Raw genomic sequence first — 27,584 nt, 5'->3', positions numbered from 1 at the left:
TGGCGTGATAAAATTCGTCGCTTTTCATTGGTGCCACAGGGTAAATATACAATATTTTCCGAACGATAAGGTCACGGCTGTGTTATTATTATCCAAATCCGAAATAATTCAGCTATTTATTAAAAACAAATCGCGTATTGCTCCTCGGCCACGCGACACTGGCTAACAAGAAAAACGACATTATTTTTTCGACGACTACTCTCGACTCTCCTTTGTTTTTTCTCACCTCAACTCTCGCCCGATATTTCACGCAACACTTTTCCATGACTTGAATTTGTTAATTATAATTTACCTATAGATAACGAAAATTTCTCGTTTTTACCCACATCCAGTAATTATTATTATAGTTTACAAAACCTCGAAGCACACATTACACACAAGGTTTGGGTCCATCGAGCCTCTACATTGACATGATAACTTTTCATATTAAATATTATGTCAGACCACTGCAGTCTGCTAACCTACATGTTTGCTTGCAGGCGGAGGAACTGAACGCGCTGGTGGGAGATGCGTTCCGAATGGCGTTCGCGTCGCAGCTGCAGCCCTCCGCTCCTCTCTGGGTGAGTCTATGATTTATACAGTTTGTATTTATTATACTAGGTCAGACATCCACACGCTATGTTTATTAGACTCCGTTAATGTCTTATGAAGTCCAACGATCAAAATAATAAAACAATAAAAGAACGTATTACAGCCAGAAATAACAACTAAAGATAAGAAGCAGCATTGAACGTAAAAATTAGAGATTTTTTCGCATACATTTGGCCCGAATATGTACGGACTTTTATCTCACACAACGTATCTAGCACACCCTATACATAATATTATCCTCTATGGTCAAGCAGATTAAAGTCTATCAAATTGAGTACGAAATACCCATCTGAATTCACCATTCATTTATACTCCTAATATGAAAACGTCAGCAAAATCATTAATTTTAATTACCAGCAAGGACAAACGAATCTAAAATGAATGCTATGCGTATTTGATTCCGTTCACTTAGCTAACTGGTTTAGTGTTCTCGCAGCAAGGAAACCGCCTATATCCGTATCCATGATACTTGTTCCCAAGCTACTTACAGCCGGTGTAATTACAGACACCAGGGGCAATACCAGTCCTCAAAGTGGCCAATGGATTCTGTCTTGCCTGAGACAGATGGCCGTCTTGTTGTGGGTCCAGTTGTATTAAATTTCCAGTGTTATTATTGTCGTTTCAGTTAAGTTGCTTAATTTGTTTCTGTAGGTATAGTGGAAAATGAATGTAGTTTTGTCGAAACAGTGTTGTTTTTATGGGAGTTAACTTTTTAAGCTTAGCTTTTTGAGATTTTAAACTTTCGCGTTCTATTTCAACTAAAAACACAGATCTCAACGTGACCGCGCGTTGCTATTTTAGTTAAAATGTTTATGTTACTGTTAAAAAATAACTTGCTAAAATTAGCTGAAAATAAACGAGTACCTACGCCTACAAAGCTTTTGAGCCGCACCGAAAAAGAACGTATAAAATATACGTAGGTAGTTAGGGACTATATTATATTAGCTTGCCGTGTACCGTGTCTTGCCTCGGTCCCAGAGGCCGGCCGAAGTGCAATATTGTTCTACGTGCAACGCAAGGTGCAGCCAACAACGTTACCGATGATTTAGAGCCGCAATAACAACTGCGGCTAGCGGCTGCCGACGTCAGCATTATATTCAGAAAACTCCATGGTAATAAAGCCGCTAGTAAGCACTTTTGCCCATAAATGTATGAACATTTACCCTTTATTTGAAAAGGATAGAAATAGGAATATCATACTTAATAGTTAGAACTTAATTGATATCTCTAAATTATATAACTCAAAGGTGTCAAAGGTCACTGACTGACTGACATAGTGATCTATCAACGCACAGCCCAAACCACTGAACGGATCGGGCTAAAATTTGGCATGCAGGTAGATGTTATGACGTAGGCATCCGCTAAGAAAGGATTTTACGAAACTCCACCCCTAAGGGGGTAAAACGGGATCCACGCGTACGAAGTCGCGGGCGGTCGCTTTTTATCAAATAATACTGTGACACATTGGTGAGTTGTATAAACGCAAGCAAAAGAAGAATATTTTTTCCAAATAAACGGTTATACTTACTTTCATTTTGATTTATCAATTCTACCAGCACTAATATCATAAATGCGAAAGTTTGGATATACGGATGTTTGTTACTCTTTCACGCAAAAACTACTGAACGGATTTTATTGAAACTTTACAGTATTATTGTTCATAACCCAGGATAACATATAGGCTATAATTTATGACGATATGTGATAAACTAAATGTAACGCGGGTGAAGCCGCGGGCAAAAGCTAGTTTTATTATAAATCATCTGCTGCTTCAGCAATAACTTGCAATGAAAAATTATGTCATCTCCTGCGCTCGCCCTGTCATTTGAATATTTAGCTGCATGTAATAGCATAGTTTAATTATGCTAATTCGCGCGCATCAATCACCCGCAGGATGTGCGCGGGCGCAAGGTGACGTACAACTTGACTATCAAGCGGTCTTTACAATATGCGATTGAAGACCGCCGTGTGGTGACGGCAGAGTAGAATACATTTGTCACCAACCCATACTCTTCCCGCGGGTGTCGTAAGAGGCGACTTAGGGACTACACATCAAACAGAGAACGGGCAGCAGCGCTCTCTGAAAAACATCAATCTTTTAAACTGCGATCTCCAACCCGCCTGCCAAGCGTGGAGATTATGGCAAATCCCTCCACTATAGTGGAGGAGGCTCATAGTCCAGCAGTGGACTGTAAAGGGCTGTTGATGATTGATGATGTTAAGACATTAAATTATTGTCGAATAGATCATTAATTTTCAATCGAATTCCATTGTCCCAATTAACAAGACTGTTAAACAATCGATACATTTAGTTAAAAAATAAATAATCATAATCGCATGATTTTTGCTGAAGCAAAGTTGTTTTTAGTGCGGTTAGGTAACTTTTCTTTTGTCTTTCATTTTCAACGCTACCTGTAGGCCTAGGATACACGCCGCGATAAACGTTTATCACGCCGTTTTATCGATTTAACGCGATAAGCCTATATATTTGTCGTCTAAAATCATCGATAAGATTTCATCACGGCGCGCATCCCACCCCGGCTGATATGCCGGTTCGATAGGACCTTATTAACCATAATCTGTCTGTGTAAATATCATATTTGTTGTGGTAGGTCCTACATAACTATTGGGATATTTATAACCCCGGGAAGATAATGACGCGGCGCACCTTCCGTTCACACGGGATCTGACGATTAGCATGTTTTATTTTTAGCCTTGTCGACAAGATCAATGACAACCCATGAAGCGACTAATGCATCTTAAATAGCCTCTATACGAATGCGATTATTTTCGTATCTAAGATTAAAAATATTTTCCTCGTTCTCCTAGAAATGTCTCCGTGAATAAGCGATCTAAGCGGAGCCTAATGGCGCAGTTACAATATGCGGAAAATTTATCGAGACTCATAGTGTAAACACGAACTTCAGTTAGTTTCGCCGTGCGTCGCCCATACTTCGGTGTGTGAGCTCGCGCTTTGTCTCGGTCAATTTCCTGCATAGTGTAAGTGCGCCATATGGTCGTATGTCATATCTTCAGACACGCGATTGCAGGAAATTGGCGGAGACGTAATAGTGTGAACACCATCTAGGTTTCTTTCTTTATCCCCCACTCGTGCGTCCGCATAGGGTACTTGGGCCAAGGTGTTACATATCTAACACAAATATTTTAAACGTAGGCGTAACCTGCCTAAACCACATATGCACCCAAACGGCAATTTTCCACCACACCGTAGTTCCGGCACCAATCACGTAGTTCCGGTCTCCGGCCCGCTCGGACCTCCCGCGGTAATTTGAACCACTTTAGAGCGCGTTGATTTATGGCCCCTGCATGATGGGGCCGTAAATAACCCTAAAATACTAATAGCAGCTGAATATTTCACTTGCTCTGTCAACGAGAACAAAACAAATGGACGTTGAAAACGCGAAAATTTCTATGGCATTTCCCTTTTTTTAATTATTGCAAGTTATGGCATTTCAAGATTTTAACTAAAATAGTATTTTCTTAAACACAGTCCGAATTTAGTTATTAAATGTTATTAACGTTTGCGAGTCTCTTGAGTGTTTTTTCTGTTGCTTTTTGATCATTACCGATAAATAAAAACTGTCGACAGCTATCAAAGAAAGAAGTCATTTCATACCCAGTCATTATAAAAATAAAGCATGTCAGAAGCAAACAGGATTAATCTTTAAGAATTTATGAAGGAAGCCTTAAATAAAGTAATTAACGTTTTTATTGAGAAGCAAATAAAAGCACTCGGTGACATGATGGCGCTATCAAGTAATAAAACTTTAAACTTGAATTTAGTGATTTGTATGACAGGAAAATAACCAAATTCAATTAAGCTTATAATAAACTAATTCATTGGAGTGAAGCTCTCAACTTTAAACAGAAATAACTACAAAAAAAAAGTTAGCTTATTTCCGTTATCATTAATTGTATTTTTATCTCATTTAAAAAAGATTTGCCATTATCATCACTAAAATTATATTTTTAGTAGGCCATAATTTACATTTTAATTGCTCTGAGTATTGTTATAATGATGACCTATTGCGCATACCCATGTTAAATACCAACTATGTCGATTGATTTATTGAGAATTTTAATTCGCCTTAACAAGTTCCCACCTTTATGCCTTTAATGGCTACTAACAAGCAGTAATTGAATAAATAAGACGTAATTTATCCCATTTTTGGTTTACATAAAACCAAATAGCCAGTAGAAGCCTATAATCTAAATTATCTACACCACTTACGAGCCAAATCTGGGGCAGATGAGACGCAGCCTGAACGAAATCAGCCTGCCCATTTAGAGCGTGCTCTATCCAGAAGACCTTTTGCATTTGTTTTAAGTATGTACGATTGAACAATAAGGCTGAGTTGCATCATCTTACTTTAACCGTAACTGCAACAATAATCGGTGTTTTATGTAGAATTTGACAGACCATTTGACGTTTGTTGTAGTCAAAGTAAGATCCAGCCTAAGACTTGCAGAAGATTAAACATAGGCATGGTATTTAAAAGATCTCGTCATATTAATGATCGCGCATGAAACTGAAAAAAAAAGTAATTTCTTATATTGAAATTATAACATGTGCTTATAGTTCCTTGCCACAACTTTCTATGATTTTGGCTGGATAATTATAACAAAACTATTGTTCAAAATGAGCTGGCTGTTCAGAGCCGGCTGAGCAGACGGAGGAGCTGATTTATGAAGGCTGCACATATCTGTTATCGCGCCGACTGATGTATGCCCCCTTGATTTATGGCCGCTTTTTGTGGGGCGTGTTTGATGACCGGTTATGGCCTATTAACAGTTCAATTGTTTTCTATTTTTTTCTTATTCCTTTCGAAGCTCGGAAAGCCCCTTTGATTTGGAGTCAGAGGTAGGTATAAAGGCGCAAAATAATATAGGTACTTCGCCGATCGAGAAAGGAATATTTCATCACTGTTTTTTAACTCTGAAGTAACTAAGTATACTTCTTGTCTATTTTGTATGTTTACTAAAGTAAAGTAACGTGTTCTAAGGAATACAATCGCAAATGGTCTTTATGTTTGACCGTTTTTATCTCCTATAAAACAATTATTTCCACAGCAAAGCTCAATGCTCCCTGTAACCTTATCTCTGTATCTGCTATCTACTCGTTAGGGCAGCCTTAGGCTGCGTCCACAAAGTGGCGTCGCCACGCGCCAAATTAACGCATGGTACATGATAGTGTAATATTTTATAGCTTAGTAAAAAGTTCATACCCCATTACACTGATTCTAGCTAGATTTATAAAATTTAAAAATGGTAGATGATAAGTGTTATGCCGAATTGGCAAATCATCAACAAACGGTATAGTCAAAAAGTATGTATGTTGATAATATTCGGTACTTGAGTACTCAATTGTGTCTTGCATTAGGTATTATCGCGCTAGGTCATAATCGTATAAGCGCGTAAGCGGTCTCATGGTGATTAATCTGGTAGCAATGAAACAAATATTGAGTTATATTTCTTTCTGAAGCAAAACAACGCTGCACTTTCGTCCACAAAATTAAGTGCGTGCGTCTTCAGTGAGCACCAGTCTTTACAGGATTCACTTGAAACAAACTGTAATAAATACAGATGTGAAGGGTGATATACCACAGATTTATTCGGCTCGCGTGTCCCGGGCCAATCGGGTGGAAGCTCCGGCGCGCATGGACTAGGTATAAATGGAGCGTAGTGTCTTTAGAAATATATTTGGGCTAACTATTGGCGATCACGGTATAGAAAGACACGTTTATAGTAATAGAAATAATGCTCGCTCTAGTAATGATAATAGACGATTGTGGTGCGATCTACTTAGTGCTACCCAGAACGGTATTGGAGTGGTAAAGTGGTAGTCCAACAGAAATATTATTTGTTTTCTCATCTCCATGATAGAAGTTCCTCTTAGTTAATAACGTTTACTATATTGTTGTTTATGACTTTAATAGCTCATGACTGTGATTCTTTATCTTCTTCACAAAGAATCGCAGTACCGCACCGGCTCAAATTATTCAACCATAGTAAAATAATCTTAAAAAATAAACTTAGCGGCGGAGCTTTAATAAAACCGTTAGCGAAGCTAGTCTCAAAACCAATTCGCAAAGAGCTCAATCAAACAAAAAACTTATCCGCAACGTATTCCACTCCTTCATCGGCAGAAAAAGAAAATTGCCCAAGCCATTGCGAAGGTCTGCTCAATGCAAAAATCGTCGGAACAGTTTCTCATCTTTGCCCTAGAATCCTCCTTTCCCAAACACCCCTAAGCCTATCTAACCCCATTTGGCTGGAGCCGTAATATCTTCAATCTGTAGAATCTATCCGAGAAGCACTCAAATTTGATGAAGTTGTATCCCAAAAAGAGAATAAATTTACAAAAATAGTCTGGCCATATTACTGATATTATCAGTTTTCCATTTCCCGAATGGCCCTGCGTATACACTTTCTTTCATTGGGCGAATGTTTGTGGGCAATAAGGGCTAGTGAGAATCACATCTCTCAATGTGGACTGATTTTCCTCGCAAACTTGTAACCTTAATAATAGTGCGTTGTAATTTTGCGAATGATAAAATAGAAATGACAAAAAATTGCAAATAATGCGATCTCTTGGTATATTCTGATTATAATCTATTTATTCTTGGCATGTGAATTTTATGGTTAAAGCCTACATCTAAAGTTATCAGTACATTAAAAATACCAGGTGAGAATCATAGCCACATTACGTTGTTCATCATAGTCCTTATACCAGAAAGAATTATTTTCATAAGAAAATCAAGTTTAATTATTACATAATTACATACTTACTGGCTTCTAATCATTTAGCTTCCCATTTTTCCCAGTTCCATTGCACATTGGGCACAGGCAGATGCGGGACAGTGCAATAAAACACGACTTGCGAACAAGTCGGCTGCGGCTAGAGCACATACAATTTTCCTTATCACCCGTCGATGATCGGTCTGTCGGTTATACGTGTTTGCCCCACTGGGGACAGTTAGGGTTGCCTCTTTATTTGTTCTGTACCTACGCAAAATGTTTTAATGCCTGCATAGTACCAGTACCTTTAAGTTATTAATGGTTAAAATATCTGTCTATCTGTTTATAAATGAAATTCAATATTATAAATTTTAAATCGTCATTAGACGAACAGTGAATGTGCCAGACTGACTGACTCGAAGATCCAGAGAACGCTGGCTTGGACCCTGCTACTGCTGAACTGTTGTAGTGAAGCCACTTATAACACTAGTTCTTAAAAGGAGTTAATGAGATTATTAGTATTTTTTGCAATACAAATTTAAAATATTAATTTTCAAGAGAGGATGCCGTCAAATACCTGTCATTGCCTAGTTAAAAAGGTGTAAACTGAAATTCACAATATAATAGACAACCCTACAGAGCCGGAGCTAGGGGCGCGGGGGCGGGGACCATCAGTCGCAGGGCACGTTTTCTATCAGCCAAGATTACGTTGCCAACGTTTAGGGTGCAGTCTCTTCCTTGGAAAAGGATCGAATTCCTTGAAAAATGTGGGAAAATGCTGAAAGATTTTGCTTTACCAAGTTTTTAAACTTGGCGACGAACAATTTTTCATCAACATTTCAGTATTTTTAGATTGTATCGTATTGAGAAGGTAGTTTATTATGTTTTGGTGTCACAGTTAAACCGCGTTATCATAGACGTCATAAATTGAAGATCTGGCAGATAAAATGTGGCGCCACTTTGACATCGCACACATCTGAAGACTCAAAGAGAGGTAAAACCGCTTATAGCTTTTTTAGTTTTATCAAGATGAAAGATAAATAGTGGTGACCTTATTTCTGGTGTTTAATTTTCTGATTGAACGTCCATAAATATTTATTGACTTTGCCAATTATAACATTCTAACGCCTTGAACATTCTAAAATTCAAACTTTGGGACTTTTGCAGCTATCAACAAAATCGTATCTAGAGATATAATCATAAAACTATCAAATCTTATCCAGACACCGGTCAATCTGTGCAAATGCTATACAATTAAGATATTATCGTTACGCAGATAACACCTTGCCAGCTTTGATTACCAATCAGCAATCAGTAGGTATGCTTTCATTCAATCAAAATAAGAGACATTCGTCCTTCAGCCATACAACCACGCTTTCAATTGGCACCACGCGCAGACGTTGACTGCGACATTGCCCCGAATGCCGGGGCCGCGGCGAATAGTTCTTTCGTCTGCTTAGTGCGGCTCGGCACGACACCGGTTTAGGGGATCTACGCACGCTCGGACGCACGCGCCACAGGGAAGCATTTAAAGAGCTTAAAAAAACAAAGCAATTGGTACAATAATAAATATTTTAACCGTCTAGTTCAGTTTCAGTAAAAACTAATACATTTTTAGTAAACTGTCTTAACATTTGCAAATAAAACATAATATTACTCTTTGTAAACGTAAACGTTAATCAATATTATTTTGTTAACACCTTTGAATTGACTATCCAATATGCCTCCTTGCTTTTGCATTCCATTGATTAAACGAGTACCTGTGTTAAAACTATTTCAAATCGCAATTATGACATTTATTTCTTTTTATTACGTGTTTTACAAAAGCGGAACATTGCTCTGGCAGTGCGTGTTCAGTTTCAATATCGTATTTTAAATACAGTTAGTTTTATGACCTTCGCTCGATCTATTCGCATCTAGCGCGACCTTTTGACCCGCGCCAGTAACGTGCACGCGTGTAATTTACACGCTCGTAACTCGCCCGCGAGTGCGGCCCTGTGTTTTTATATTTTTATTGTTTTCACCGAATTTATGGGGCGAGCGTGTAATTACACGAAGTGCGGTGTATTCCGCCGTCGAGCTGTAAATGTTATTTATTAAAATGCCTGCTCGGAATAAAAATATTGAAATTAAAATGGCGACAGCTATGTTTTCCATGAGACTGAAGTGTTTATTGGACAGTAAATTATTTTTAAATTCTGAATGTCAAGGCCTGCTTGGTACAGCATTACGAAACTTATTTAAAACAGTGAATATTTCTATAATATTGTTTTTGATAGGTCTAACTTGATGGGTAGAAGATATCTCTATCTCCATCTACGTACTAAGATAAGTGTAACCATTAAGTTCGACCTGGGTAAAAATAGAATGGGTCATAAAGTCAGTCGTTACACAGATTGTTGCCGGACTGGAGGTCACGGGGAAGCAAAGGGGTTGCTTGAGCGCTATAAAGCGAAAAAGAAAATTGTTTTACGCGAATGTAGGATTACATTGAAACTTCTCTGTTTGGTAGTTTTCCTAAACGATTTAGACTTTCTAAGCTTGAATGCTTATAAAAAGAAGAAACAAACATTAAGAAAAAGAGTCCTGCGTAAAAATGAAATGGTAGAAAATGAAATATATGTATTGTGTGTGTTTTGAAGGTTTAAACCATCATGTTAAACACTCTGCTAGCGTGATCACTAATAGTAAAATTTAATAACTGAAAGATGCTGCGGCTAGCTGTACGGGCCCCTATAAAGTTGGGGCCCTAACTAATTTAGAAGGGTGTTTTCAGACCAAAGGTCACGGGAAAAGAAAGAGCGATAAGAAACAAAGAACACGGTAGTAAATAACCGGTATCTGGCAATAGATGGCGGCAGAAGGCGAAATAATTCTACGGCAAAGATTTCGTCGATACGCACGTTACAGTAGAGGGTTTTTTAACGGTTTAATCTGATAAAACAATTGTGTTACTCGCATTTTTCCTTTAAAAACCAAACGTGTGATTAAAAAAATGTATGCCAATGAACTTAATGAAGTAGTTATAGATTTTTATTACACATTTAGAGCCTATTACCGCGAACAAACATGCTATATCCAGGTATAATTACTGTTATAGGCCCAAATCGCGGGGATTCCGTGGCTGACGCATATAATTTCGAGGCAGGCAGTAAAAAGGTGAATTGATTAAATGGGCCTGGCTCTGGGCGCCAGACATATAATTTCAGTTGTTTATTACATGCATGACGGTTGTGATAAGAATGTAAGGGGTGGAGTGTCGTTTGTGGTGGTTTCATTCAATTCTACTCAGTTATTTTGTTGTTCGTTTTAATTTGTTTGTTCTCATAAATACGTAAATTTCTTTCTGCTCAACCCAAAGGTAAACTGGTCGAGAATGCTTTAGTGCATTAAGTTCGCCTTATGTACAAATTTATTTTGGCATAAGAGTTTAAATAAATAATAAATAAATAAATTTGTATTTTAATAGGTCTTTAATGAAGTAAAATGGACTGACAATACCTCCTCACTATTAATGATGAAGTTGACACTTTATTTTGAATTATAACAGAAATGATAACAAATATTACGATTTCGCAAAATAAGCTGAACTGTAAATACAGTCGTTGAAATATTAAAATCCTGAAACTAGGCCGCAAGTCCTGAAAGTAAAGTTTGGTTTACAATAGAGGCCGTGCACTTTGTAGTACACTGCAGTGCCACAAGTACGTTCTGTGTGAATATTTTAGGCCGTGTACGAGCATTTTATGACACAGTTTGGTGACGCAAAAGGCTTGGAGCAGAAGGATTTTTAAAAGATGGTGCATAAAGATCGTGGTAGACTACGAGTATATTTGAGACGTGTATAAGTGCCCTGGAAAGGGCCTAAGTATTTAATAAAATTATGAATAATGAATTTGAATTTAACTAAAACTGCCCTTCCATTCAATAAATTTAATTTCACGAATAACTATTGGCACGCACCGATTTAATTTAGCCAACTTGAAAAAGTTGCTACAAAATCTGCAATCCATATTTTACTGTCTCCTAGTAACAATATGTAGTGTAGTGTACTAGTAACATGTCCTAGTGCAAATGCAATAAATATCGTACACTGCGAACCCACGACCTTTAGCTTTGTGGCCAATGTTTTTACTAATAAACGAACTAGGTACTCGTTTAAAGATTTATTGAATATCAAAATTATTTAGGTCAATTATTACGCTATGAGCTAGTGCTCTATCATATTTATGCGTTATTGCCTTGTTTGTTAGCTCTACCATAGTTTAGGGCTAGACAAATATAATATGGTTGTTCTAGCCATGTAATTACATATTTATTTAACAATTTACCGTCAATTTGCACACAATAAACACGAGAGTTACGACCCGGTTGCGATCGTAACTTTCAAAATCAATCGACTAGTAATGGAAATAATTTGCCTATTCTACCATAGAACATTGTAAATACCTAGTTGTTCTAATAATCATAAAGTTATGATACTGCATTCTAAGCTTTTATGCAAAGTACGAACATGAACTATGTATGACATAAATTGAAACAATGCTATAAAATACTGCAATGTTGTATTATTATTCCAATTTTTTTCCTAAACTGAGCTGATATTTGCCTACTGTACCAACTGCAACGATAGGGGAACGTATGAATTACTGGATAACAAATGATAACAAACAGCATACCTTCAACAGGCACATATTTATTACTCGTTCACGGAAGATGTGCAGCTGTCTGATGACTCTATTATGAATTATTGTGTTTAAAACTTTATTTTTCTTTTTATCTATGAATCATATTAAAGCTACCGTCCTCGTAGAAAAAAACTCGTTATACGTAAATATTACTTATCATTTTTGGCACTTATATTAGGGCTGAACTTCAAAAGAAAAAGCTCTGCTTCACCTTTACCTATATTTTTATCACGTCCCACCTCACGGTTTGAGAGTTGGTGACGTTTATGTGATCCCGGTCCCAGCACAGTAAAGGCGTCGGGGACGCCGCTCATTGCTTGGGGATCTGCATACTCGATTGCTATGTGAAGACATATTGGATCTTACATACAGGGGACTTATAGCAGGCCTGTTCATCTCCGCGAGTTTACATGGAAAACAAAACACGCACGATGGCCCACCTACAGGATACTATTCGACAAGGCCTCACATACGAGCGAACATTGACTCACGCACGCTTAAAATCTTGTGTATGATGGAAGAAAATAAAGAAAATGGTGTACTAAATACTGTGCAGTATTTAACTGCCTAAATAATAATAAAAACAGAGAATGTACTTTATTAAGTTGCCTCAAGACACTGACAGGTAAATAAGTAGTTAATATTATTCATGATAATTCATGCTAAATCATGTATTTCCTCCGCCATTTTCCGCAGTTTGGCACCTCACGTCACATCATTTTACCGAAGTCAGCCCTATAGCTTCGGCGCAGTGCCGATCACTGACGTTTGTCAACAAAATGGTGCTTGACTCTTGAGACAGGCTAAATTACACCATATTGTTAATGACATTGAGCATACATTTTTTTAAAATCCTTCGCGAAGTAAAACTTCTGTACGTAGTACTTATTATTATTCTGTGCTTATAGTTACAGCTCTCACATATAAATATTTTTATAGCAAAATAGCACCCATATAATACTACTGAAATCTGAAGTATTATAGTAGATATGCATGCTCAAGAAAATTTGAGCATAAAATTCATGTTGATTGCGTGTACGAGTGGCGTAAAAATTACAATATTATGGTATGGAAGTCGTTAAATAATTAAGTTTTAATATAGAAAATTAACTTTAAATTATTTCTTCATAATATTCATACAGTAGGTTATAGTATGATACAACCTATAATTTCCTGTAATTCAATTAGGTACACTGTCACTTAACGGACGTGAAATCACGTTTGGTATTATTATGTTTTTCTTTAATAACGTAGTAAAACATCTAAGTATCGACAGGTGATTGATTAGTACATTGAGCTTCTTGTACCAGAAGTTAATTTTCTACTGAAACTATTATTATGCTTTTTATGCTAAAGTTTCTTGCATAAGTTAAGTATTGAATAAAATTACCAGCCTAATCATAGTTAATTTATTGCTGTGACACGTTTTTACTACCTATTCATTTATAAATCGATTTTACACTGATAATTTTACAATTCCGAAGAATACTTTATGTATAACTATATTTTATTCATAGCAGGAAATGGGACTATTCCTCTCTTTCGTTCTTACTGCAACTTCTGTGTAAATAAGTAGAGGTAACATACAAAGCCACTTTCAGTCGCACTAAAAGTTAAAACGCAAAATCCGTTGTGATAAAGAGAATTTAGTTTTTTCTTTCATAAAAATGTTTTTCGAGGTAAATAAGGGAAAAACCAATATGACTCACAAAGAAAAATCTTATAAAACAAGGACACAAAATTATCTGTAAAGCCTTATCCAAAATTCTACAATGTTTTTTTTTAAATAACGACATCGAATCGATACGTTCCCGTCAAAACAAAACAGTTTACCCTGATCTAATAAATATTCAACATGTCTCGAAATCTATCGCCGAAAAAAAATTATGTCCCGACAAAAGGTTCCTTTCGTCATCCCGCATTCTGTCACGCGACGGCACGTTTTGTGAAATACCGTTACACTAATTTACTTCGGTCCAAAATAATAAGGTTCATAGTGTAACCGTTCCGTATATCAATCGGGTTCGTGTTGTGACAGGCAATGATTTCGTCCCTATTATTGTCGAGCTTCGGAGTATAGTCGGAAAGAAACGGTCAGTTCATTTCGTTAATAATATTTGTTATTTTAATAAGTCCTGGCTCATGCATTATTTTTATTTGTTTGATGCCTTAAGCCTGAACACATAGAGTGCATTTTTTTGCGTGAGTATTACTTATTGGTAAAATATTTTTTTAGTTTCATTGACATGATTTCATATTTTTATAAGAACTCTGTTGTGGAAAAAAGCAATAAATTTACAAGGAAGGAAAGTATGGCTGATTTAGCATATTATACCAACATCTAAACTTAACCTTATTCATCATATTTTCCATGCCTAAAAAATATCCAGCAGTCTTTCGATTTTTCATTCCGTTCAAAATGATCTGCCTCTTCTCCCTGAGCTGCATTATTGTCTAGAGTCAAGATAATGTGGCCGTTAGTTCGCATTCTTCTGGAGGAATGCGGACTGATTTACGGCGCTGTCCGCTTGAAACATAGCTGCTTATTACGACAGTTGGGCAAACAATCGAGCGTCACCCGACTTACATCGACTTTTACGGCTCTACTTAATAGCTCAGTGTGCTTACCATGGGTTTACGTTACGTGTGCTCGCTAGCGACTGCGTAAAAAAATGACATTAATTGTATGACATATTGTGCAGCGCCCCTAGCGGCTACTTTCAAGAAACAAAATCTCCATAGAGATTTTTGACGTTTTCGCTAGCGAGCACACCTAACGTAAACTCATGGTAGACACACAGATTAGTAAATACGTGCTGCGACAGTAAAAGGCCACAATAAAAGTGTAATAACTTTTGTATTTAGTAACACCTTTGAGTATACGAAAGCGCTTTGGAAAAACATCCCATCTGTTTCACTTGCTGTTACTAAACGACTTCTCTGTGTTTTATGACTATGAGCAAGTTCAATAATGTTTTATTTTCCGTTTGTTACTAATTATTATGGTAAAAGGTTTATTGAAAGTATAACAGTGAAACCTATAAACTACACTTATCGTCAATAATAACTTCTGAACCTAAATTAATTTAATTTTAATTGTGTAAATGATTGTTATTTCAGAGCAAGGAGTTGAGCAGCGATTGCGGCGGCATGGGCGTGCGCGCGCCCGACTCGCTGCCCGGCCTGACCCACCACTACCCTCACTGTGGAGACAGGTCAGAGACAAACCTTTGTATACCAACATGAAGCAATAAACAATTTGAATTCCTTTCCACCTTCTATCAACGGGAGCGCGTGGTAAGTAACTTGCTTCTGAATATATTGTAACTTCCTACTTTTTTATATTTTTAAACCGGCAGACAGTGGTGACTGAGTTTGTTGCGGCGCTTCTTCTCAGCACTTGCCAAATGTTTGTCTCGAAGCGCTGGTAGGGCAAAAAAGAATGAGACATGTATAGGCTCCTTAAGAGCATTTAATTAAATTAGTTCTTGCAAATCGTCGCAAGAACTAATTTAATTAGTCTAAACAAATAAAGAAAATTTTGATTTTGATTTTGAATCTGAGATAAAAATCTCTGCATATTTAAAACTATTTATTGAAATGATACATCGCACATGAAGGCATGTGAAACTAAACTAGAGATAAGATTGATCTCATTGAAATCAATTACTTAGCTTGCCTCTCAGCTGAGGTTAAAGTTTTAGATAACCTTGAGATATCACAATCTGTTGTGTCTTAAAGAAGGCACGACTGTAACCATAAAAGGGATAAAACGCATTTCATCCGTTTTATCCGTAGACAAGTAGACGGTAACCAGCAATCCTACACCTATTTGAAAAATAAAAAGTGTTTTTAGAACAGATTAAAAATTCTGTTTTACTGTATTACGATCTAAGGCTGAGTTGCACTACCTAACTTTACCGGTAACAATAACGATAACCAGTGCTTTTTGTTTGGAGTTTCACAGATTTTTGACGTCTGTCAAAGTTAATATACGATGGTGCTAACCAGCCTTGTCTGACTTCCAAATTGAGTTATGTAAACTAAATTAACAAAAAAATTTGACAATCAAATTGCAGATCCCCAGCGAAATGCGACATAATGGGAGTGTCGAAGCTTGTAAACGAGCCCAGCCCGAGCAGCTCCGAGGAGTCGAACTCGCCCACGGAGATCAACTGCTACCGGCGCCTCGGCGACCGCCCGCCGCTCATGAAGCGCCTCGCCATGGGCCTGAGCGGCGCGCTGCTGCAGCCGTCCGACGACGACTCCACGCCTCTAGTGGCCGACACACCGACAACGTAAGTTTAGAAGTCATCCAAGCTGAAGCAGTTGAACTCGCCTACGGAAATCAACTGCTACCGGCGCCTCGGCAACCGCCCGCCGCTCATGAAGCGCCTGGCCATGGGCCTGAGCGGCGCGCTGCTGCAGCCGTCCGACGACGACTCCACGCCTCTAGTGGCCGACACACCGACGACGTAAGTTTATCTCAGTCATCCAAGCTGAAGCAGTTGAACTCACGCAAGGAGATCAACTGCTACCGGCGCCTCGGCGACCGCCCGCCGCTCATGAAGCGCCTGGCCATGGGCCTGAGCGGCGCGCTGCTGCAGCCGTCCGACGACGACTCAACTCCTTTAGTGGCCGACACACCGACGACGTAAGTTTATCTCAGTCATCCAAGCTGAAGCAGTTGAACTCACGCAAGGAGATCAACTGCTACCGGCGCCTCGGCGACCGCCCGCCGCTCATGAAGCGCCTGGCCATGGGCCTGAGCGGCGCGCTGCTGCAGCCGTCCGACGACGACTCCACGCCTCTAGTGGCCGACACACCGACGACGTAAATGAAGTTACAATCGCTATGTTAGCCAACCAAGACTTAGCAGCTAAAGCTGTTGGACTCGCCCACGGAGATAAACTGCTACTGGCGCCTCGGCGACCGCCCGTAGCAATGGTACAGCTAACGGATGATAAATCGACAACTCCAGTAGCCGATACTAGACCAAGTATACTTAGAAATAATGCGAAATAAAAACGACTAATTGTCACGCCGCTCAATTAGCGTGCATCATGATGTGCACAAAATGTCTTCAACATTTTGCTTAGTTAGTATAAGTTTTGATGGAATCAATTTTACCCACTAGGGAAAAATTCATCCCATCAAATATCCATCCCATTTTACCTCAAGCCATTATTTCTCTGTACATCTGTATACCTATCAAAAATTTAACTCCCAATCACGACAGCAATAATTTCTGAAACAAGACATAGATAAACGTCTGTTTTCTCCCGTTTCCAGGCCCACAAACCTTCCCCTCTGCATGAACGGCGGCTACATCAACGAAGCATCCGAAGCCGAGGCGCGGACGAGGGAGAGCAACCGCGAGCTGCCGCCCACGCCGCGACGGCACGACAACATGCACGAGCTGGATGTCGACTTCAGGAGGTGCAATAATGTTAAGAATGGGTAAGGAAGCTTTCCTTATGAATGGATTGGACTTCAGCAATGATGTGCAGCAGTTGGGCAAGATATGCCTGACTATTACGAAAATATTTTCTGATTCTTCCAAAAATAAAGCTAAAGCTGAAAAACATTGTTCAGCTAAAGATGAAACGATGATGATGATGATGATGATGATAATTTCCGATAAGTAGGAACATCCAAAGACTATGTTGTCACTGAATTTTAATGCAAAATGGTAAAACTTCGACCGGACCTGAATTTATTATTCTGTATGATAATTCCTCTATTCAGTAGATGGCAATGGCAACACTCGTCTGTCAAACAAAAACCTATGTATGAGCCATAAAGAATTTCATGTTTTTTTTTTATGCATAACAAGGCAGGTATTTGACCACAATCGCACCTGATGTTAAGATTTTTTGTGTTTTTCTTCTATTTTCAGTAGTCCATCAGCAGCCTGTAGTCGTACGACGTCATCGTCATCGGGCGCGTCATCGTGTGGGGGTGGCGGCTCGCACGGCTCCGGCAACAATAATATCCCTCGAGCTGAGCCTGAGCTGAGGCAAGCGCCTTGGTTTCAGCAAGGGATTCCTAGAGAAGTAAGAACGAATATCGACTAACTTTCTTCTTCTAGCATCTTCCAAAAATCGCCATTATTTCTGGACACATCAACAAGCCATTTGCTCCCCACTATAGGAGCATGATCCTTTCTAATTTTTGAGGTAAATAGCGGACTTGATCTGCACTTTCTTCCACGTTAGCCAGAGGGATGGGGGACAGACAAGATTTTCGCATATTTGTCCATTAGTCTCCTTTTGTTACATCCAAGGGAAGAGTGGTTGTGGCCTATTCTGCTATTCTGGATGGCCGATGGTAGATTTATTCCTAGGTTAAATAAGTATTTAATCTCAACATTTTATATGATTCTTTCACAAACATTTATTGTTTAACAACTCAGTTTAGCATGAGCGTCTTCAAATCTTTCGACTTTCAATAATACATCTTTGCCTTCGTCTTGCTAATTTCAAAGTCGTTGGGGCTATCGTTTTCACCATCATCCCTAATTTTTAAATGACCCCTGTGGTAACAAATAATAGGAATTTTGTTTACATAGCGGTCACTTAAAATTAGGGATTGATGGTGAAAACGGGCAGCAGTCTCACAGAATTCCTTCCATTCCAGATAGCACTAGAAGTGCTCAGCAGCCAGCCGGTAGGCTCGTTCCTGGTGCGCGGCAGCACGACGCAGGCCGGCTGCTACGCGCTGTCGGTGCGGGTCCCGCGCGACTTCACGCCCGCCGGCATCGCGCACTACCTCATCCTGCGCACGCCCAAGGGGTACAAGATCAAGGTGAGCACACGGGCTTGTATGGTCTAGACCAGTGGTTCTTAACCTTTAAGTCACGAGGGACCATTTTACCAAATTTCTGTCTTGTCAGGGACCACATTTTTTTTTCAAAATCTTGTGAAAGAGGAGGTCGATTTCTCGCCCACTGTGTGCCGTTTGCGTTGTGTTGACTCGACTCATCACGTCACGTCGCTTGTTTATTACGATGTCTTCGTGGACCACTTGGAATGCCTCCAGGGACCACCAGTGGTCCGCGGACCACCGGTTAAGATCCACTGGTCTAGACGGTCTTCGGGTCTACAATCGAGATACTGGCGACAAATACTAGCAGCTCAATTTTTAACTTTTTGAGGGCTATGTAGACTACTTCTCTGTATAATCCCAAAAAGTAGTCCCAAAGTCGCCTCTTACGATACCCGCGAGAAGAGTAAACAGAGAACGGACAGCAGCGATCTCTGATACACATAAAAATTTTAAACTGCGATCTCCAATCTACCTGCCAAGTGTGGAGATTATGACAAAACCCTCCACTAAAATGGAGGACGCTCATAGTCCAGCAGTAAAGGGCTGTTGATGATGATGCTGATGATGATGTAGGCTACTTTAGTTTTCCTGCTCTCTGATATGATCACGAAAGGGAAAATTCGAGTATAGTACGCTTCATCGCCATCATTTGCCTTCTTATGCTGCTGCTCAGCTATGAATTCAATTTTGCGCTCTAATTTATTTCATTTGGGTAGAATTTATCCCACCAAAAACATNAATAAATGTTACTGAAGAAAAATGTGTGTGAGTGTTTTAAGTGTGTGAGCGTCTGTCAATTAACTAAATTGCGTGAGCTCGAGTTAGACCAGAACACGGCTAGCAGACCTCGACAAAACCTATTTTACTTGTGCTCAAAACCAATGAAGACTTACCGAGTATTTTTTTAACCAAAATACCTTATTACCTTAACCTTTACCTTGAAAACCTGTCCTACCTCTCAAAAATTACCTTTTACCTTAGGGCTTGGGGTCGATACATAAAAATACTATAACTAAATAAAACATAACACTAAACCGAACACATTACTTTTTATTACTATAAAATATGGGCTTGCTATCAGCGAACAAGGAGGACTTGGTCTTCTGCAAGAACTTCTGCAGACAAGCCCACTCCGGCTGGTCTCGGTCGAGCTGCGCCTTCAGCGTCACGAGCAGTGGCGGATTAAGAGTATCCGAGGCCTTAAGCACAGAACCTGTGTAGGCCCTCTAGTGCTTAAATGGAAATGGAAGGAATGGAATGGAAGGTATAAAGTATAAAATGAAAGTTTATCAAAATAGAAAGTGTAGTAGGTAAAATGTAAAACTTAAAACATTATTTTCCTTTCCTTAATCAGAGCAAACTCCGAGATTACATCGTCGAAATTTATCCGACGAAGTATGTCTGCCTCAATACACATTAATGCTAAATAATTAAGCTTGTCTGGACAGATTTTTGTTCTTTGCGGGTTTTTCAACCTTTTTAGTTGTGAGAAGGATCGTTCAGCAGAGCAGTTAGTAATCATTAAGCTGTGAAAGATTCTAAACGCAACCGCAATGATAGTCTTACACTAGCACACTTCTTTTGTTTCTCTTCTTTTTTCACATCGCATGTTTATTTTAATATATACATTTATAAATATATACACATACATATACACAATTATTATTATTTTAATACGGGTATTATTTTATTATGTAGCATCTTTAACCGCTTGAGTCCCAGACGGCATTAATTAAGGTATCCTTCCGTTTGGCCAAATTACTTTTCGCCAAATTTCACTTCGCAAACAACTTATCGCCAAAGTTTCATTTCCCAAATGAACTTTTAGCAACTGTACTTTTCGCAACTAATTCATTTGGTCAAATTATCATTTGGCCAAATTTTACTTGGCAAATGTTTATATAGCAAATGTTTTATGTTGCCAAATATTATATCCCAAATAATTTGTTTGGTCAAATTGACACTTCACATACTTACCCACCGTTACCCACAAATCAAAGCATAAGGCAATCAACATTTTTTTACGATATTAAACACAAATAAACTCAACGACCTTTAAAATGGACAACGAATCAGATTGTTTTTAATTATAACATAACCTAAGCGAACCTTACAGTATAATAAACGAAATCAACGAAATGCAAATTACACAACATTCAACTTAATCGACGACTTTCTCTAGAAAGGAAAAAATCTGGACACCGCTTGCTAGTGCTAGCGCCATCTAGCGGTGAGCGATACAGGCGAACACCACGGGGCCGGAGAAGTATTGATTATGAATGTGGTTACTCCAGATCTTCGATTTTCCTAGTTTTTATAGTTTTCCCTTTATGTGGCCATTAAACCCTAACTCTGTACCAAATTTCAGCCCTCTGAGTTAATGGGAAGTACTAGTTCTATTTTGATGATCATCAGTGAGTGAGTGAGTGAGTGAGTGTCGTAAATGCGAAACTTTGCTTTCGCTTAACTTCGGAACTAAATGACCTACAGACTTGAAATTTTGGATTTAAAGTATGTGATTATAGCTTACTAGATGACGAGAATTTCTGCGTTCTGGTCTTATCCAGAGGTTCTCAAATAGGGGCCTGAAAATGCGGCGAAATGGTTCCAGTAAAGGATGGTACGGCAGTGTTTGCTTCGCGCTCGACTTGGCGGGGGCACTGCCGTGCCCCCAGATTTTGGATGTAGGTAGGTATCCAATTTTCACCGTGGGGATTCCAAGCTTCTTCCCGTAAGTCAAATACAAGTCGCTTCTCATGTTAAATATCTTAATGATGTCCCTTTTTGATGGATCAAATACCAGTGTCAATCAAAATCAAACTTTCACTCGAATTGTTACTGAGTATGTGACCTTTTTAGCAACTTTGTTCTTTTTTTGTGTATGTCTTTTGTTGCCTAAATAAAGTTATATTCTTTCTTTCTTATTTATTAATGTCGTTCGTCGTCATTTCAGCCAAATGACGTCCACTGCTGGACAAAGGCCTCCCCCAAGGTTTTCCACAATGAACGGTCCTGCGCTGCCCGCATCCAGGCTCTTCCCGCGACCTTTACCAGATCGTCGGTCCACCTAGTAGGAGGCCTGCCCACGCTACGTCTTCCAGCCCGTGGTCGCCACTCGAGAACTTTCCTGCCCCAACGGCCATCGTCTCTACGAGCTATGTGCCCCGCCAACTGCCACTTGATTTTAGCAATTCTGCGAGCTATGTCGGTTACTTTGGTTCTCCTGCGGATCTCCTCATTTCTGATTCGATCACGCAGGGAGACTCCGAGCATAGCCCGCTCCATCGCCCTTTGGGTGACCTTGAGCCTTCTTATGAGGCCCATACACACACATCACACCAGTAATAACGATTCCAAATCATTCACTTCCAGGGCTTCACAAAAGAGTTCACGTCTCTCTCAGCTCTAGTGACCCACCACAGCGTGATGCCGGAACTGCTCCCGGCGCCGCGTCATGTACCCTATAAATATCACCAGTAATAACGATACCAAAACGTTTCCTTCCAGGGCTTCACAAAGAAGTTCACGTCTCTCTCAGCCCTAGTAACCCACCACAGCGTAATGCCAGAGCTGCTCCCTACGCCGCGTCATGTGCCCTACAAATATCACCAGTAATAACGATACCAAATCATTCTCTTCCAGGGCTTCACAAAGGAGTTCACGTCTCTCTCAGCTCTAGTAACCCACCACAGCGTAATGCCAGAGCTGCTCCCTACGCCGCGTCATGTGCCCTNGCCACTTGATTTTAGCAATTCTGCGAGCTATGTCGGTTACTTTGGTTCTCCTGCGGATCTCCCCATTTCTGATTCGATCACGCAGGGAGACTCCGAGCATAGCCCGCTCCATCGCCCTTTGGGTGACCTTGAGCCTTCTTATGAGGCCCATACACACACATCACACCAGTAATAACGATTCCAAATCATTCACTTCCAGGGCTTCACAAAAGAGTTCACGTCTCTCTCAGCTCTAGTGACCCACCACAGCGTGATGCCGGAACTGCTCCCGGCGCCGCGTCATGTACCCTATAAATATCACCAGTAATAACGATACCAAAACGTTTCCTTCCAGGGCTTCACAAAGAAGTTCACGTCTCTCTCAGCCCTAGTAACCCACCACAGCGTAATGCCAGAGCTGCTCCCTACGCCGCGTCATGTGCCCTACAAATATCACCAGTAATAACGATACCAAATCATTCTCTTCCAGGGCTTCACAAAGGAGTTCACGTCTCTCTCAGCTCTAGTAACCCACCACAGCGTGATGCCGGAACTGCTCCCGGCGCCGCTCCGCCTGCCGCGGGCGCCGGCCGGGGCGCGCGCGCACCGCCGCGACCACGCCGACATCGACGCCGTCGCGCCGCCCGCGCCGCGCCGCGCCCACCCGCACCCCCCGCACCCCCCGCCGCCTAATCATCACCATCTGCAGAACTTTTTAGCGCAGCTAGACGTATAAGATAAGAAGCAGTGACATTAAAAATGAATGAATTTAGTCCTTATTGCGTGATCTGTGTATGTCACGTGGAATATGTGTTTGCCTTTAAAGTGATCTGGACGCAGCTGGACATGTAGAACTGGTGCTCAACTGGTGATACCTCGATCATTTAAACCTGTCCCCGTCTCTGTCGTTAAAACATCACTATCTGCAGAACTTTCTGGCGCAGTTGGACGTGTAGAAGTGACATTTGATACGAAATTATTTAAGACTTTAATGAGTGTCACGTGGATGTGACGTGGTTGTCAAATGTGATGAAATATGCATAGTGTCTCACTCTCTGCCACTAACTGCACAACTAGACGTGTAGGAGAAGAGTAATCGAACTAATTAAATAAGTCAATGTGATGAACTAGTGGTGCCTCAATCGCTTACACCTGTCCCCGTCTCTACCGTTGAACCACCACCATCTGCAGAACTTTTTCGCGCAGCTGGACGTGTAGAAGTGACTATAAAGAAACATGTGGTGCCTCGATCGCTTACACCGAGTTACACCATGAACTAATTTAGTCCGTAAAAACTCGTGATACGTGGTTAAAAGTGATGGACAAAAGTGATCCCTCGCTTGCTCTGGTCTCTGCCGCCCAACCATCACCATCTGCAGAACTTTCTCGCGCAACTGGACGTGTAGGGGCAATGACTTTAAAAATAAATTAATTTAGACCTTATTGCGTGATACGTGTTTGTCACGTGGAATATGGTGTTTGTCCGTTAGGAGTGATAAACGATGCCTTTAAAGTGATCCCTCATCTGCCCCAGCCTCTGCCATTGATCCACCACTCTCTGCAGAACTTTCTGGCGCAGGTGGACATGTAGAACTGGTACTCAACTGGTGATGCCTCGATCGCTTAAACCTGTCCCCGTCTCTGTCATTAAACCACCACCATCCCCAGAACTCTCTGGCCGAAGAGTGATGAAATATGCATAGTGATCCCTCCTCGCACCTGTCTCACTCTCTGTCACTAACTTCGAAACTTGTGCGCAACTAGACGTATAGGAGAAAGTGATCGTCTGAACTAATTAAATAAGTCAATGTGATGAACTAGTGACGCCTCGATCGCTTACACCTGTCCCCGTCTATGTCGTGGAACCATAATCATCTGCAGAACTTTCTCGCGCAACTGGACGTGTAAAAGCAGTGAGCTTTGAGATGAACTAATTTAGTCCGTTATAACTATTGCGTGATATGGTTGTCACGTGGTTTGAAGTGATGGACAAAAGTGATCGCTCGCCTGTCCCGGTCTCTATCGCCCAACCACCATCATTTCCAGAACTTTCTCGCGTAGCTAGACGTGTAGAAGTGAGCGGATGAACTAATAACTATTTATAAAGAAACATGTATTGCGTGTGCCTCAACTGGTGGTGCCTCGATCCCTTACACTTTTCCCCGTCTCTGTCATTGAACCATCACCATCTGCAAAACTTTCTCGCGCAACGGGACGTGTAGAAGTGACATTAAGTCACTGCGTGTCATGTGGATGTCAAACTATGAAATGATAAACGCTTGTCCAAGAATATGCCACAACAGCATGTTGTACATTGAAATATCTGATTGACGTCAGTCGATGCGCTGTCACAAAATGTTTAGCTTCTTTGAGCCATGTAAAATACGTCATTATATACAGCAAAATCATATCGATGTAACACAAAATAGAACTAAGTATACCATTTGCGAATCTATAAAATGTATATTCTGTCGAAGCAATATTATCACATTGAATAATATTTATTTATAGCATGTATGACTCATAGAATTTTATATCGAAAAACGTTAAAAATAGTCATCATTGTGAAGTCATTAAAATTATTGTACGTTGTCTAGTGACTGTTACTGATGTTCCATTAATTTTATGTAACTAAATAATGTGATAAAATATTATCGTCATAGGGCGTGTAAAAATATATTGTATATTGAAAATGTGTAAATGGATTGTAAGTATAGTGCTCTGTGTCATAATCATAGGTTAGAGAAGGAACGCAAACGTTGATTTTAAAAGTTATTTGTGCTTCTATTGGTTTAGGTATTCTAGTCTTGTAATGTACAGCTATTGGGAATGCGAATTCACGAGTGTTTTATTTTTATGAATTAATATTTAATTGTGTGGAGGGTGACCGGGTGTTAGAAAATGAAAATTAATGTTTGTTTGTTATTTATCTTGTGGTAAATGACAGAATCTATAAAAAAGCATATTTCTTGGAAAAAATAGGACCAAAATTATTAATGTGAAACATTAATGTTAATTAATTAAATTGATGAGTGAGTAGACAAAAAATATGTTGTGACAGAGAAACAGTTCAATGTTTTAAATCTTACGTTAAATTCAATGAAGAAAAGTTTTACTTGACGCGTTTTTTTCTATCACCCCAGGTCACTTACACATTACAAGTGGTGATGCATGTTAACTAAGTATGTTGTTGGCTTATACGTCAGTGTGTCACGTATAATGGCGGCCATGCCGTGAACAAGTTGCCTTCTAGCGAATACCTACACGCGGCTCCTTTAGCAACTGGACCATACAACACAATTTCAGTAACTTGAAGTTTTTAAGAAGCTGTATCTGAAGGAGAAAGTATTTTAGGGATATTCATAGATGTTATTTTATTTATTCAGGGGGCAGGATATTAATTTTAGCGTCTGATAAATGAGAGGAACAATTTTATACTCATTTCATATCAATTGCTCCTTTTCTTGAAACTTCTACCATTTTCCTATCGAAATTTAATCTATTCAGGAGTTAAATTCAAAAGAAGACCAAGACGTACTTTGTTATTTAATATTAACGTGATTTTTAGCTAATTTTGTTGTGTGGTCCACTTGTTACAAAATGTTGATTGTTGAACACTGCCTTAGTACCAGATATCGTGTTTGTATCGATAATAATTATTTTAAATTATAAATATATCGGTAGACTAGCATCTGTTGATGTCCACTCTGATAATTTCTCGTCTTTGCTCCTTGTAATTATCACAGCTTTGTTTTATACAAAAATAGTTTTTAAATGCCATTCAATTTGTTCTGTAATTACACAAAATTCTTCATAATTGTTTTTCAATCCAAAAATATTATAGGTCTTTTATGAAAAGAAAGAAAATCGTTTTGAAATAAATATTTGTTCGATTAGTTGATTTTAAAACTGCATTAACTACCTTATGAATGTAATTTCTAATACCTAAAACTTATGACTTCATTAATTTAAATTCTTCAGCTCAGTGAAATTAAGTTATTTACTCATGAATAAAACTAAGTTATAAAGAATTTGTGTATTTTCATTCGGGTTCCTCACTATCAGTGCTTATTTCACAATCTCTCCCCAATCAAGAACATTAAACTGGGTAATGTAAGATACTTGATTAAAGTTGCCTACTACTTTATAAACTAACTACCACCAATAATTGAAACTTAGTTACAAGTACATACACAAATGTACCAAAAATTATGGACCATTTTAGAGTACAGTTGCGTAACACTGAAACTGTTTAACTTATAAAATTAAACTGGTACCTACTCTAAAACTAACACAAACCATTCAAAGAGACAAGGTACACTATTATTAATACATAACACTAGGCCAAGAAGGGGCTTCGCCCTCTTTCACTCTCCCTCCGTATAGCTTGGACTTGTCCCTGAAATTTGTCATCCTGAGGGTCTCCTGGTCATCCAGGTACTTGCCGATGAAAAACCCAGTGAGTGGGATCGCAAACCAGACATAGCGGGTGGTGATTCCAAAAATAGCCATGTTACTTCTCTTTCAAGGCTTTCCAACTCCTGGTGTGATTCCAATCCAGGAATATCAGAGTAGCGGTAATGACTGGGAATTATATGCACACTATGTTTTTGCGAAGAAATCGAGTAATCGCCATAAAATGACCTTTATCCTAAATTCTTGTGTAACTTCCAAATAATGCTACTTGTTCGACCTATCCCTGTTGCTAAAGCTTGCTACGCCATCTAATGGTTTCAGTAAGAACTAACAATAATCTCGGGACGGGCTTGAACAGGGTGCTACTTTCAGGGATTGGATTTGCAAGATAGTGTATGGAATAATGGTTTGGTCTGTGTTTTGTAGATGTCGCAACGTGTTGAACTTGAAACGTACAACTTGGGCTATCTGCAGCTTGGAAAATGACTTTTTTTCTTGAATAAAGTTATTTTGTTACACTTTAGGCCTCCAAAAAGCCTTTCAGGCCGCGCTCGTATTTTAAAAGTTTTAATAATATTTTACTCACTGT

General features: G+C 39.4%; 2 protein-coding genes across 2 annotated transcripts; one reads left to right on the top strand and one right to left on the bottom strand.

The window, feature by feature from the left end:
- Positions 1-479: 479 nt before the first annotated feature.
- LOC114364344 (tensin-4) lies at positions 480-26,909 on the top strand (the record flags this gene model as incomplete). Its single annotated transcript, XM_028320462.1, has 7 exons — positions 480-560; positions 15,159-15,253; positions 16,118-16,336; positions 17,331-17,498; positions 17,938-18,094; positions 18,678-18,845; positions 23,070-26,909. Coding segments are annotated over 7 exons (1,134 nt in total), but the record flags the coding sequence as incomplete, so codon positions are not given.
- On the bottom strand, positions 25,055-27,284 carry LOC114364345 (uncharacterized). The gene has a single exon (XM_028320463.1). The coding sequence runs from the start codon at positions 27,089-27,091 to the stop codon at positions 26,906-26,908; it is 186 nt and encodes a 61-aa protein (XP_028176264.1). The 5' UTR covers positions 27,092-27,284; the 3' UTR covers positions 25,055-26,905.
- Positions 27,285-27,584: the final 300 nt, after the last annotated feature.

The sequence above is a fragment of the Ostrinia furnacalis genome, unplaced genomic scaffold (genome assembly GCF_004193835.3).
Source record: "Ostrinia furnacalis isolate ACB-3 unplaced genomic scaffold, ASM419383v2 OfSCF7379, whole genome shotgun sequence".
Classification (NCBI taxonomy): domain Eukaryota; kingdom Metazoa; phylum Arthropoda; class Insecta; order Lepidoptera; family Crambidae; genus Ostrinia; species Ostrinia furnacalis.
Note: the sequence above shows the minus strand (reverse complement) of the source record. Positions and strands in the feature narration are given on the sequence as shown.